The sequence below is a fragment of the Trichechus manatus genome, unplaced genomic scaffold, assembly GCF_000243295.1.
Source record: "Trichechus manatus latirostris isolate Lorelei unplaced genomic scaffold, TriManLat1.0 scaffold00112, whole genome shotgun sequence".
NCBI classification, from domain to species: domain Eukaryota; kingdom Metazoa; phylum Chordata; class Mammalia; order Sirenia; family Trichechidae; genus Trichechus; species Trichechus manatus.
This window is the reverse complement of record NW_004444048.1, coordinates 9,543,499-9,558,116: the sequence shown is the minus strand read 5'-3', so window position 1 is coordinate 9,558,116 and position 14,618 is coordinate 9,543,499. Positions and strand designations below refer to the sequence as shown.

General features: G+C 36.6%; 1 protein-coding gene across 5 annotated transcripts in view; it reads right to left on the bottom strand.

Annotated features, from left to right (window-relative positions):
- Nucleotides 1-14,618, bottom strand: part of RESF1 (retroelement silencing factor 1) — a 49,343-nt gene that overhangs the window by 17,106 nt on the left and 17,619 nt on the right. For 4 of the 5 annotated variants that reach the window (XM_023738094.1, XM_023738093.1, XM_004383630.2 and 1 more), the window contains 3 exons: nt 13,336-13,401; nt 2,620-7,909; nt 1,282-1,365 (listed from right to left, as the gene is read on the bottom strand). In XM_023738094.1, coding sequence (XP_023593862.1) covers nt 1,282-1,365; nt 2,620-7,852 — 5,317 coding nt within the window. In that variant the 5' untranslated portion in view covers nt 7,853-7,909; nt 13,336-13,401. The remainder of the gene's footprint in view (nt 1-1,281; nt 1,366-2,619; nt 7,910-13,335; nt 13,402-14,618) is intronic. The other variant, XM_023738095.1, reaches the window with a different exon arrangement.

Here is a 14,618-nt window from a genome sequence, read left to right as displayed (position 1 = left end):
GTCTTTGGTTTGCTTTTCTCTCACCCTGCTTCAGGTTTTATTGGGCGTGTGCCCTGGCTTGTGTTTCTTTTCGTCATAACTCTGAATATCTCGCCTTAATTGTTTATTGATCTTCCTGTTTGTAGCTGTCATTATGCTTACCTCTGAGCCTCTCTCTTTGAGGTATATTTATGTCTCTCCTCTTTCCCCAACCCCCATGTCCAATCCCTCATTTCTACTTTCCTGTGTTCCAACCTTAGAGGTGATTCTTCTCCCTTCTTTCCATTGTTTTCCTGTTCTGATTAAGAGTGTCTTTCTTTAATACATCCTTGCTTCTTCCTACATGCATGTCTCAATCTCTACATGCCTGCTTATGTGTTGGGCTTTCTTCCCTGCCCTTCTCTCTCTACTCTTCAAAAATATGCTTCTGTTTATTGCTGCTTTTGTTGAAATTCTGCTTGTCTTCATTTTTAATTGACTCTGAACCCGTCTTTGTCTATTAGAGTAACCAAAAGACAAAACTCCCAAGCCCTAGCTTCTCTCAATGCAAACACACGAACAAAAAAACAAAGTTCATTCATTCCACTAATTAAATTGGACACTGAAAGCTTGTTTTTCTGGTTGATCTTCATCCCAAAACCCTTCCCTGCACACACATAAAAAAATTCAGCCAAGAGTTTTAGTCTCTCTTTCCCTAAATCATCAAACTACCTTTCAAATGTTACACTTAATGGACTTTAAAGAGGGGAGACTGGGTTCAATTCTTTACTGTAACTAACAATGTAACTTCAGTCAAATGATCTAACCTCTCATCTAATAAAATAGACTCTTTGAGGTTTAAATGAATACCATGTAAATCACCAAACCCAGTGCTTGGTAAACTACAGTCTGCAGGCCAAATATAGCCTACTGTTTTACTGGAACACAGCCAAGCTCATTCATTTAACTATTATCTATGGCCACTTTCCCACTACAATGTCAGAGGTCAGTAGTTCAGAGACCTTATAAATGTGAAACTGAAAATATTTACTGTCTGCTCCTTTGAAGAAAAAGTTTGCCAGCGCCAACCTCTTATCTCACCCGTTATTTAAAGGATTAGTTTCTTATAGATCACACTTTCGCACAACACAGCATGATAGAGTAGGAGAATGTCATTCCACCACTCATACACGCAAATACTGAATGACTGAAAAAGGGGTATGGATAAAATCATATTTCATAATAGTTTCACAATTATAATCCATCTTACATATAGCAGAGTGGCAGTATAAGCAAAATAAACATTTAAACAAATGATTTTACCTATTTTTTGGTTGGCTTCCTGCATCCTTTTCTCCGTATTAACACATTTTAGCCAGGCTTCTTTTGTACTTTTTATTCCTGAAACTATTTAAACATTCATTTTCAGATCTCAAGATACTGTTACTTATCTCTTTTAGTACAATGAAGAAAAATCATGTAAGTCTAAAATAGATTTTGAAAGAGACTAGTTGTATCCATTTGTAATATAACCCTGAAAAAGGACCTAGCAAAATGATTTCTCCTTCTCGAAGTGTTTTAAATCCCTTGATTTAAAAATTAGTTGCATTAAAAGTTATCTTCACAACATAATTGCTTCCCACTCCCAGACTGAATAAACACATTTCAAGATATTTAAGGGCACATGAGGCATAAAAATCCACTCCATTGCTCCACCCACTTCAACACTTCCCTTATACCCAAATTTTAAGAATCCAGTTGAAAAAAAGCTACTGAATCATTATTTTTAAAACATGAACTTTGTACTCAATTTCATCACATATCCCTATCACCTTCCAAGAAAATATATCCTGTTTATGTTGTAGCTTCATGCACAGACTAAAATTTCCACTCAAATCTTTAGTTTTCCAATCTCAATTTCTCAGCACAATGCTCTTTATATCTAATATCCATAACTCTTAAGTGTTCCCCTACTACTATAAATAACTAGCTAGCTATTTTCTCCCACCTTCCTGTACAACATTTTGAGAATTTTATTATTATGCTACCTAATACTCCTATTTGCTATTTTGCCTTTATACACGTAATTTAATACAGGACAATACTATTCCCACAGTCCTCCATTTCATGAGTAGAGTAGATATTACCATTTAAACTTAGATGCTACCATTTTAACTTTAGTGGTAACACAACTGTTTCAAAATGACAATAAGGTGAACCATTTCCACAGGAACAAAAAATACTTCATGAATAACCATTAAATATTTCCCAATATTTTAGAGCAAAATTACAAATTCATAGGGCTTTGAAATGACAAAGTCCAAAGGAGAATCAACAAAAGCCGGGCTCTTAGAATAATGTATACTGGCATATTTCTGACTTACCAAAAGAAATGTTTTATACAACATTGAGTTTCCTGGTATAAAAGAACTATTTGTATTCAGCAAACTGTACAATTTTACATACCTTTTGTCATTAACAATTTACTACAGTTTAAACAAATTTTGCCCAATGAAGCATCGATATACTGAGAACAAAAAGTAATGGCAAAATGCACTGAAATCTTTCCCAGCTACCAACATGAGAGATGCTAATGCACTTACTGAACTACAGGTAACGCTTTACAATTTTGCAGACACCATCAAGAAAATCATACCGGACCTTGTACAGGTGCTTGCTCTTTTCCAGGAGCAGGCTTCAGCTTCTTCCATTCTTCGCCAAAGTTTCTGTTCTCGAGTAGCACTTCTGGACACAACTTAAACTCCAGCACTGTCGGTTTCTCTGTGGCATCTTTCACAGGTATAAAACTTTTAGGTTTATTTTCCTGGCTCCTCTCAGTATCATTATTAGGCTTCCTGGGAGAATTGTCTAATTTTGAGAGACAAATGCTTTCACTTTCAGTGCATTTAAATGCAACTCTGTTCAGGTATTGTTTCCTTTGATCCTTTGCTTGCTGTGTCAACTGACTGAGTTCACCTTCATTATTTATATTGGTTAAATGTCTGCCTGTTTTGGTTTTATCCATCCATATTTTATCAGGTTGCTTTCCACCGACTGTTCCTTTTGCATTCTTTGAACTCTTGTGTACTTTAGCCTCCTCAGAATGGTGGATTTTGAGAGTTTTACCGTGGCTTGTTAAAATATTTAACGATTCTTTAGAAGTCTGTACAATGCTACCGTGTCTCTCATTTGACTTCCCACAACTTTCTACTCGCATGGAATGTTTAGTGGGCCTTATGTACTCAGAATCGCATGGCACATTTTTAATTTTTTCAATTACACAGCTTTTCTTTGACGCTTTGTTACCAATTGCTTCTTTATGCTTCTGCCTTTGTAAATATTCCTTCGGTGCCATAACTCTATTAATTTTACATGAAATATCCTTTGAGTCTGAGGAGTTAATATTTGAAGATTTCATTAAACTTCTGTGGATATTGATTTCCAGGTTTGTGGATTTTACTTCTATTGATACTGTCTTTTCCTTAATACTGGTTCTTTCATTTAAGTTTGACAAAGAATTACATAATTTGAACGAACTTCCTGCATTTTTATTCTGCTCTCGTTTATCATATTTCTTCTTCTTTCTCTCCATATCAAATATATTTCCTTGGTCTAACTTCCTGTTTTCCAGAAGTTTGTATCTAGAGCCACCTGCTCTGAATTTCAATTTTATCTTTTCTGGTGATATTGACTGTATCAAAGAACCATTCTTCTTGTATAGATCTTTATTTGTCAAAATAACTGTCTTTGCTTTTAGTGGACGTGAGTTTTGTGCCGTGTGTTTCTTCTGCAGGCTCTCTTGAGAATCTTGCTCACAGAATTTCATCAATTTACTACTGGAGTGAAAAGTTACCTCATGGAACTGAAGTTTTCTTTTTCTTTTGTGACTCTGCAAGGGATCTAGTTTTTTATCACACTTAGATGAAAACTGACTAGGTAATTCTTTTTCAGTCTTTAGTGAGTTACTATGTTTTGTTTCGGTATTATCTTTCATATTCTTGTCTTGTTTTATTTCAGGAAAACTATTTTTCCCATCTGGAAGAATCAGAGGAGTCTTCAAATCCTTATTTGGAGACCTATTACATTCAACACCAGGGATGTCTCTATCAGAGGTTCTCTCTCCTTGTTTACACCTGTTGGTCTCCAAAGCGGAACAATGATTTTTTTTTTCTTCCTCTGAAGCTGAGTTCTTCATGGAATTACATTGACACTGTGGTACTCCTTCATAAATCATAGAGAGCCAACCCAACGCACAGCAATGGATATCATCTCTCTTTAAGTTCGATACTACAGAATCATGACTTTCTCCTTCTGTATGTGCTTTTGGATCACACTGACTCTCTACTTTCGTGATAGGCTTTTCTTTCTGAGGTTCTGTCAATTTGTCTCCATCACTGGGTTGCTCATCCTGTTCAGGAAATAATTCTTTCATTTGCTCTGAGCTTATTATTGTAATTTTTATTTGGTCTGTTGATGTTGAGTCTTTGGAGTCACAAGAAGTTTTATCATAACTTTGATTTTTTACTTGCTCTGTTATTTGTTGGCCTGCAGAACCTTCACGTGAGTTTACAGCTTCAATGCCATAAGGAAACTCTTTTAAAAGTTCTGACAGCTGATCATGTAGGTATAAGAGGGATGTCTTATCACTGAAAATCTCGCTGCTTGTAGGATCTTGGGAAATATAATTGCAGGGTGCATCAATTTCTGGACTATCCTGTTGAATAGCAGCTGAACAATACATATTGCTAGTCATGATTTCTTTGTTAGTGATACATTCCAATTTGTTTTCCTCTAGGATTTCTCCATTTGCTTTAACATTCTTCAGTGATGATTCTGAAGGTGGCAGTGACTCTGGCTGATGAGTTATCTTAGGGGAAACATCAGTGACCTGTACAATCTTCTCTTTTTGAAAACCAAAGTTTTTATTTTCTGTGGTTTTATCTAATTGTTCTTTTTGTTGTCTACAACTAATTACTTGGTGATCAGGTAGACAAGGTTTCTGTGGCTCAACCTTATCCAAATAGGGAGAGTTGAATATCTTTGCTATTTGGGAATTATAAGATATATCACCTTCAACAAGAGAACAAATGTTGGCAATCTGTAACGTATCACCACTCACAACAGTACTTCCCCTTGATTCATCCAAGACTTGCTGATTACCACTCACATCTGGACAGATTAAGGTATCTACATTTGGGGAAGAGTGGACATGTGATTTTGATTTGATATGCTTTCCCTGATTGGTATTAGGTACACCTTCTAAATTACAGTTAGTTGACTTGTCCTGCTTTTCCTTCTGAATTAGTGGAGAAATCTTAGTTGATGATGTAGTACTTGCTACTAGTTCACTAACATTAGCTTTCAAAGGAGATACGCTCATATTTTCTGCCAACTGATCTTGTAAGCTACAAACACTACCTTCTTTAATAACTGGATACATTATTTCAGGTAATGCTTCAGGTGTTATTCCCTTGACAGATATTGTTTTGACATCTGAAAGAATTAAAGGTGACACTACAGCAATCTGAAGTTCTGATCCCTTTGTTGTATTTGCACCTGCAGACTCATAATTCTGCACTACCATTGGCAAAGCTGTTTCTTGTTCTGAGTTATTGAACATTTTATTCTGAGAAGGTCCTACAACTGCACAAGGACTCTTATCATAGACTTCTACAGGTTTTGAAATGTGACTTGTTGTTCTGTTTGTTCTCGACTCATCATGTTTTTCTTCTGTAGGCTCTGAAGGTGGCTTTTTCCACAGAGAAAGACATGTTGCTAGCAATTCCATGGAACAGTGACTGTCACTTTTAGAAGACATTCCATTTGTTGAGGGTTTATAATCAAGAAGACAAGACTTGTCTGAAGCCTTGGCATTTATATTACAAGTACTCTGAGTTTCCATGGTTTTCAGATTTGGTAGGTCACCAGAGATTTGGGTATTCTGATTCATTTCAAAACTCTTTGGTTTAGGATCTTGAATAGTTTCATTAACATTTTTTACTGATTCATTCTTAGTTTTCTCTCTAGGCATAAGGAATCGGAGTAGAGTATTTTTATTTGGATATTTTGAAACATATTCCTGAAAAAGCACTGACTGGGGGGCAGTAATTGTTTTAGAATCTGTTGATAGATTTTGGTCATCCCTGACATTTTCTGATGAAAGTTGGGTATTATTTAACGTTGTCTGGGTAATCTCAACAGTTGATGTCTTTAAAGAAGTTAGAGCTTGCAAATCATGAAATTGGTCTGGCATTGCCAACTTTTCTGAACAGTCAGAATTTAGTAAAATAGAATTGCCTTGGTTAGACTTTTTGCAATTGATATCATGAATGTTGGGATTCAATGTACAGTGCGTTCTATTTGCTTCTTCTGCAGATTTCATTACAGTTGATTGCTGACCCTCTGAAATCTCTGGAGTTACTGGGGTTACCTGTGACCCTGACTGAATTTTGGAAGTCTGTTTCAGAGACAATTCAGAATTCTGAGCTGATTCACTGTGAGAGGTATTAGTTGCTTTACTACATCCTGCTGCCATCAAAATATTTTGATTTATTTTAATTTTCCTTGCAAGCTCCAATAATTTCTTTCTTGTGTCTACTAATTTTTTAATATCACGCACTAACCCTTCTTTTGTGACATTTGTGTCCAGTATTGGATTTGAGGTTGAACTGCCAGAATCCATTCTTTTATCTTTATTATTCTGAGCAAAAGTCTGAACACCATCCACAAGAGATCTAACTGGCTTATTAGCAGGCTGATTTACACTGCCATTTACTTTCAAATTACAAAAATTTCCATTTGTGCTGACTTTGCCATTTACTTTCAAATTACAAAAATTTCCAATCGTGTTGATTCCTTTATTAGGGTTTTGCCACTGTTGCTGAAAGCCACTACAAAGGTCTTTCAATACCTCAGGTAAGTGTGTTTCTTGATTCTGAGGAACTTCCATTGGTGAGTGTTTACTAACTTGCTGAGTATTTTGCAAAGGCTGCCTTGCATATATACAGTCATAACTAGGAGGAGGGGGTCTATTATCAATTTGAGTAACTGCATATTGATGTGACTGTACAGCTGCATTCTGCTGTAACTGTAAAGACAGTGCAGGATTGGGAAACTGACTATTTTTAACTTCTAACAATGCAGATAGCATAGGGTTTCGTTTCTGAAGTGCAGTATCTTGCAAAAAGCCTTGCTGTGAATAACAGTATTGCTTTGGAAGTGAGCTGTTGTCTGGAAATATCAATCCATTAGCTGTACAGTGTTGTGCCCAGTCAACTTGTTGCTCTGACAAAGATGGGTTAAGCCCTTGATTTCCTTGGTAAGTTACAGGAACTCTTACAGAATTCGAAGGGATGGTTTGCAGCTGCAGAGAATAGGTATCTGATGGTATAAATTGATTCTGTAGTGTATTAATGTTAGACCTATTAGCTCCAAAACCAGTCTGATTAGATACAACAGTTACTCCAGTTTGATTAGATACGACAGTTGTTCCTGTATGAGAAAGCATAGGATTCCTCATTTGTGAGTTCAACCATGCATTTTGTGCAACTCCTGAAGACATTTGCAAATTGTGATTTAGTTGTTTCGGTCCTTGAACATTTACATATGTTTTTCTTTCTACTGAAGTTTGTGAGGCCACATTTGCCCCATTATGCATATCAGAAACAGAGATTTGTTGAGGAGTTGTATAATTTTTGATGTTGAGCAGTGGCTGTGAAATGAGATTTGAATTACTGGAATACATGCATGCTTCTTGGTTACTTCCAGGATAGTTGAAAGAACTCTGAGATGCTGAGGCAAGTGGGTTTATTAAAGCCTGTTGCAAAAAAGATGACTGGCTTTTAGGATACGATGATGGCATTGTAGCACTCTCTGGTTTTGCATTCCAATTCATTGTTGATTTGATGTAGCAGCAATATATTAAAAATCACTTGTTTGGAACATCAATAACCTGTAAGAATTAAAGATCTTGAATTAAAAAGCTGCTTTGCCTAGACAGAACTTCTAAGAAAATCAGTTTAACACTAATGCTGACTATATTGATCTTAATTTCTCAGAATAAAGAAAAACCTCATTCTTAATTAGGGGAAAAGAGAATAGCAATGAAAAATGCAACAATAAATGAGGCAAATGTCAATAAAATTCCTGGGGTGTTTAACGGGAATTCATTCTACACAATAGTTAGCATTTTTTGTTGTTGTTGTTAATATTTAAGTGACAATTACTTTCTGCTTTTACTTATTTCAGCTAGATCTTTATTCTAAGTAAACCATGCACACTGTAAAAAAAGAAAAAAATTCAAATACTACAAGAGAGAAGACAGTAAAAAAGTCTTTATTGTCCATCCTCAAGGGTATCCACTGTTACCTAACCCAAAACCAAACCCTCAGCCATCCAGTCAATTCCTACTCATAGTGACCCCACAGGGTTTCCAAGGCTGTAAATCTCTACAGAAGCACACTGCTGTATCTTTATTCCATGGAGCTGCTGGTGGTTATGAACCTTTTGGTTAAGAGTTGATTGCTTTAACCACTGCGCCACCAGGGTTCCTTTGTTACCTATCATTCAGAAAATTTCTATACATGAACAAATGCACAGTCATAAATAAAATCTCATCTTTTAGAACAAATGGAATCCTACTAAACACACTGTCTACAATTTGTTTTACATTTACTATACCTCAGTTATCTTATTTCATAAACATATATCTACCTTGTTGCCTACTTAGCTATCCCTTTTGTAGATATATACCATCACCTAACCAGTCCTCTACTGATGAACATTTGGTTCTCTTAAGTTTTAGCTCTTATAAATTAACCTACATCCTTGTATATACATTTTTATATTTGGGCCAAATTTTCCTGTAAATTCATAGAAGTTAAATCAAATTTTATATTTTGATAAATACTGACAATCTGGCTTCCAAAAAGGTTAAAATAATTTATACTTTCACCAAAAGTTTATTGACAGGCCTCAAAACAAATCCACAACCATAGTGGCAGATCTTAAAAGCCTTTTTCAGTAAATGATGGGAGGAAAAATAGATGATTTCTTTAATAAAATTAAAACAAACTTGACCTAATAAACATTAATAGTATAAACAACTGCAGAATACACCTTCTTTCCAAGTACACATGGAATGTTTTAGCAAAACTGACCAAATGGCTGGGACATAAAGCAAATGTCAAACTGTGAAGGATAAAAATAATTCAAATAACTCAGATTAGTCCACAGTGGAATTAATCTAGAAATTAAAGAAAAAATGGTAACTACAAAATGTCAAATAATTGGAAAATAAGCAATGCACTTCTAAATGACCTCAGGATAATTTATGGCATTAAAGTCATTTTTTTAAAAAGGCTAAAACATAATCTCCATATTTATTCTCAAGAAGTGAGAATAAAAACAGCAAATTAACCCAAAGAAAGAAAGGAAATGAAGATAAATGAAATAATAAACAAAACAGAGTTTCAACAAAGTCACAAGTTGGTTCTTTAAAAAGAACAATGAAATCAATAAGCTTCTGAGAAGTCTGATTGTAGGGGAAAAGAAGAAAAACAGAAACAGTTAATACTGGGAAATGAAGCTATCACTGTAAATCCTACAGTCATTAAAATAGTAAGTATATATTTTGAATAACCTTACTAAAAAGAAACTTCCTCAATTTTGATAAAAGGTATCTACAAAAATAGTCAAGGATGCTACTATCACCCCTTCTCTATTCAGTGTTGTACTGGAGAAGAAGCAAGCAGAGATGGGTGAAGACAGATGCAATACCACCACATGAAGATCACCAAAGAATAGATGCTGAAAAGACACAAGGACCTTCCCCCAGAGCAGACAGAGAGAGCAAGCCTTCCGTTTGAGCTGGTGCCATGAATTTGGACTTCTAGCCTCCTGTGAGAAACTAAATTTCCGTTAAAGCTACCCACTTGTGGTATTTCTATTATAGCAGCACTAGGTAACTACTAAAAAATTAAAAGATGCCTAAGTAAATGGAAAGACATTCTATGTTTGTGGACTGGAAGGCTTTATATAGTTAAGATGTCAATACTACCCAAAGCAATCTAGAAATTCAATAGAATTCCCATCAAAATTCCAAAAGCCTTCTTTGCAGAAATGGAAAAGCCCAATCTTCAAGTTTATATGGAAGGACAAAGGACCCTGAATAGCTAAAGCAATCTTGAAGAGATGAATAAAGTAGGAGGACTCACACTTTCTGATCTCAAAACATATTATATAAAGCTGCAGTGATTAAAACCGCCTGGTGTTAGCATGGAAACCCTGATGGTGTAGTGGCTAAGAGCTACTGCTGCTAATCAAAAGGTTGGCAGCTGGAATTCACCAGCTGCTCCTTGGAAAATCTATGGGGCAGTTCTACTCTGTCCTGTTGGGTCACTATGATTCGGAATTGACTCAACGGCAGCAGGTTTTTGGTTTGGTGCTAGCATAATAGACATATAAACCAATATAAAATTCAGTGTGCAGAAATAATCCATACATCTATGGTCAACTGATTTTAGGCAAGGGTGCTTCTTAGTTATCTAGTGCTACTATAACAGAAATACCAAAAGTGGATGGCTTTAACAAAGATACATTTATTCTCTCACAGTTTAGCAGGCTCGAAATCCAAATTCAGGGTGCTAGCTCTAGGGGAAGGCTTTCTGTCAGTTCTGGGGCAAGGTCCCTGTCATCAATCTTCCCCTGGTCTAGGAGCTTCTCAGAACAGGGACCCCAAGTCCAAAGGACACGCTCTGTTCCTGGCACTACTTTTCTTGGTGGTATGAGGTCTCCCTGTCTCTCTGCTTGCTTCTCTCTCTTATATCTCAAAAGAGATTGACTCAAGATACAGTCTAATCTTGTAGGTTGAGTCCTGCCTCCTTAACATAACTGCCTCTAATCCTACCTCATTAACGTTATAGAGGCACGATTTACAGCACACAGGAAAATCACATCAGATGACAAAATGGTGGACAATCATACAATACTGGGAATCATAGCCTAGCCAAGTTGACACACATTTTAGGGGACAAAATTCAATCCATAATAGGTGCTAAATCCGTTCAATAGAGAAGGAAGAGTCTATTCAATAAGTGTTGCTGTGAATATGGGATTTCCACATGCAGAAGAATGAATCGTAATTCATGCCTCACACCACACACAAAAACCAATCCAAAATGGATCAAGAACCTAAATGTGAAAACTAAAACCATAAAATTCTTGGAAGAAAATACAGATGTGTGGCTGCAGGACCTAGTTTTTACAACGGATTATCTGATGTAACAGCAAAAGCATGAGTAACGAACGACAAAGCAAATGAGACCTCATAAAAATTAAATACTTTTGTATATCAAAGGACTTTACCAACAAAGTGAAAAGACAACCCAAAGACTGGGAGAAATTTTTGGGAATCATATATTTGATAAGGGTCCAATATCCAAAACATATGAAAAACTTCTGTACACACACACAGAGAAATCTTTTTAAAAAATGGCCAAAGGACTTAGAAAGTTCACCAAAGAGGAGATTCAAATGGCCAACACATAAAATAATGCTCAACATTACAGCCATTAGGGAGATGCAAATTAAAACTATAACAAGATACCACCTCATCCCAATTTAGACGGCAATGATCAAAAACAAAACAGAAAACATAGGTGTTGGCGGGTTTGTGGAGAAACTGGAACCCTCGTCCATTGCTGGTGGGAATGTAAAATGGTACAACCAGCTGTGGAAAACAATTTGGCAGTTCCTAAAAAGTTGAACATAGAACTACGACAGGATCCAGCAATCCCAACTCTAGGTATATACCCAGAAATGAAAACAGGAACACAAAACAGAAACCTATACACTGAATGTTCACCGTGGCACTTTTCACAACAGTCAAAATGTGGAAACAACTGAAATGACCATCATCAGAGGAATAGATAAACAAAATGTAGTATATACACTCTATGGACTATTACTCAGCCATAAGAGAAATGAAGTCTTCATGTCACAAAACAGATGAGCCTTGAAAACATTATGCTGAGTGAAATAAGTCAGTCTCAAAAGGACAAATACTATATGATCTCACTTATACGAAATAAGCAAATATATAAAAATCCAAACCCTTTGCCCTCGAGTTGATTCCAACTCACAGTGACCTTGTAGGACAGAGTAGAACTGCCCCATAGGGCTTCCAATGCTGTAATCCTTATGGAATTATGGAAGCCAACTGCCCCATCTTTCTCCTGCAGAGTGGCTGGTGGGTTCAAACGGCCAACCTTTTGGTTAGCAGTCATACACCTAACCACTGTGCCACCAGGGCTCCCAAGCAAATATAAAGAAACCAAAAATTATTAGTGGTTACCAGGGTTGGGAGGGCAAAGGAAAGAGGGCATTGAGTTTACATTAATAGTGGTGGAATAATTTGGAAAAGGATAGCAATAATGGTTGCACCACATGAAGAATGTAATCAATGTCACTGAATTATACATGTAGAAATTACTTTGGTGAATGTTTTGTTGTGTATATTTTCACCACGGGGGGGAAAAAAAAAAGCAGTGAAAGATTTATTTGAAAATAACGTTTGTGCACTTTCTTAGGTATCTTTTGCTTTAATAGTTTTTATTTTTTAAAAACCCATCTGCTAACATTCATATTACCATTCTCACCCTTGTGAGAATCACGTCCTTCACACAAGTTATTGATAAAAAGTTGGAGGTAGAATGGGTCACAGTGTACTTATTGTAAGGAAAAAAACGACTGAAGAAGGTATACATTCTTTAGCTTAAACAGAAGGTCCTAAGAACAAAGACATGTATATTCCACACATCCCTTCTTCCATGAAAGCACCTTAATAAGACAACTGATTGATTGGGTAGAAGTATAATACAAACAAAATAGCAAGCAGCACTACTAAAGAGTGTTAACGATGCCTAATAAACCACCCCTAGTTCTTGGGTGTACTTGGGGGTGGGGCCTATGAGTAGGAAGAGAAAAGATCTTTGCATGCAGTTTGGAGTCATTTTTTTCTCTCCTGTCTCCTTTGTTGTCAAAGAAGAACACTAAAGCCTGGGAAAGCATCCTGAATTACCTAAATTAGGGAGAAGGAGAAAATGCAATAGGGGTTCAAAGTTTTCTTGTGACTGACAGTACAAATGTAGGCTATAAAAGATAAGAAGGGTAAAAAATCTGTAAGACTTAACAGAGTTTCACTCTTAAATACAATGTACTCCTAAAGAATTCTTAGACTTTTGAGACCACTTTGTAATGCAGATTACAGGGTTTCCATGATCCATCATACTATCATTATTTCTCCTCCCAAAAATTCTTTCAACTCTTTGGCCCTGAAATCTCCACACCCCCACCACTGCCCCTCCCTGTAGTACTCACCTGACAAAACCCAACTGTGGATGAATTTAACAATCTCCTTCCCTGTACAGGAGCGGCTGATGTTTCCTGGGGAAAAAAAAAAATCACACAAGCCCATGGACTGATTTTATTTCATGAATGCAAGTATCAAAAACATCAAACTCAGCACTGTGCAGCAATTCTATTTTCTTTGAGTAAATCTCCACCCCACCCCAACTTCTCCAAGACCTTTTCTCTCCTGCCTGATCCCAGCCACTCAAACTACACAAATACTCCATCTACTCAGCTGTCAGTATTTCAGAGTGGGGAAAAATGCCATTATCTGTCATCCTTCCACCACCAAAAATAAAATCCGACTCCTTGCTTACCTTCATTACAATGAGAGCTAATCTTCATCCTATCAAATCTCATTTACAACCCTACTGCCCTTCCTTTTACTCAGGTTATCAAACTGTCTCAACTAGATCTCTCTCTCTCTCACACACACACACATACATTCACTCTCAATCTCTATCAGACGTTATTCTGTGTATTTCTATAACGCTCTCAAACCACACAGTTATAAGTCACTCTTACGCATAACCGTCTAGTAGATTAAGACTCATAGCAACCCTATAAGACAGAGTAGAACTGCCCTATAGGGTTTCTAAGAAGCGGCTGGTGGATTCGAACCGCCAACCTTTTGGTTAGCAGCCCAGCTCTTAACCACTGTGCTACCAGGGCTCCATACATACATAAGTACTCATAATATGAACTTACAAACAGAAATATGTCTACTTCTGTGAAGCTCTCTAACTATTAACAGTAAATCATTACCAAATTATGTAGAAATTCCTCACTTTAAAAATGGAAACATAGAAATATGTGAATGTGGTAAACAACCTTTATTTATTTTTATTGTGCTTTAAGTGAAAGTTTACAGTTCAAGTTAGTTTCTCATACAAAAATTTATATACACTTTGTTATGTGACCCTAGTTACTCTCCCTATGACAGCACACTCCTCCTTTCCGCCCCGGATTTCCCGTGTCCATTCAACCAGCTCCTGACCCTTTTTATGCCTTCTCATCTTGCCTCTGGACAGGAGCTGCCCATTTAGTCTCATGTATCAACTTAAGCTAAGAAGCACTCTCTTCATCAGTATCATTTTATAGTCCAGTCTAATCTGTGTCTGAAGAGTTAGCTTCGGAAATGGTTTCAGTTCTGGGCTAATAAAGAGTCCGGGGGCCACATCTTCCAGGGTCCTTCCAGTCTCAGTCAGACCACTAATTCTGGTCTTTTTACTAGAATTTGAGTTCTGCACCCC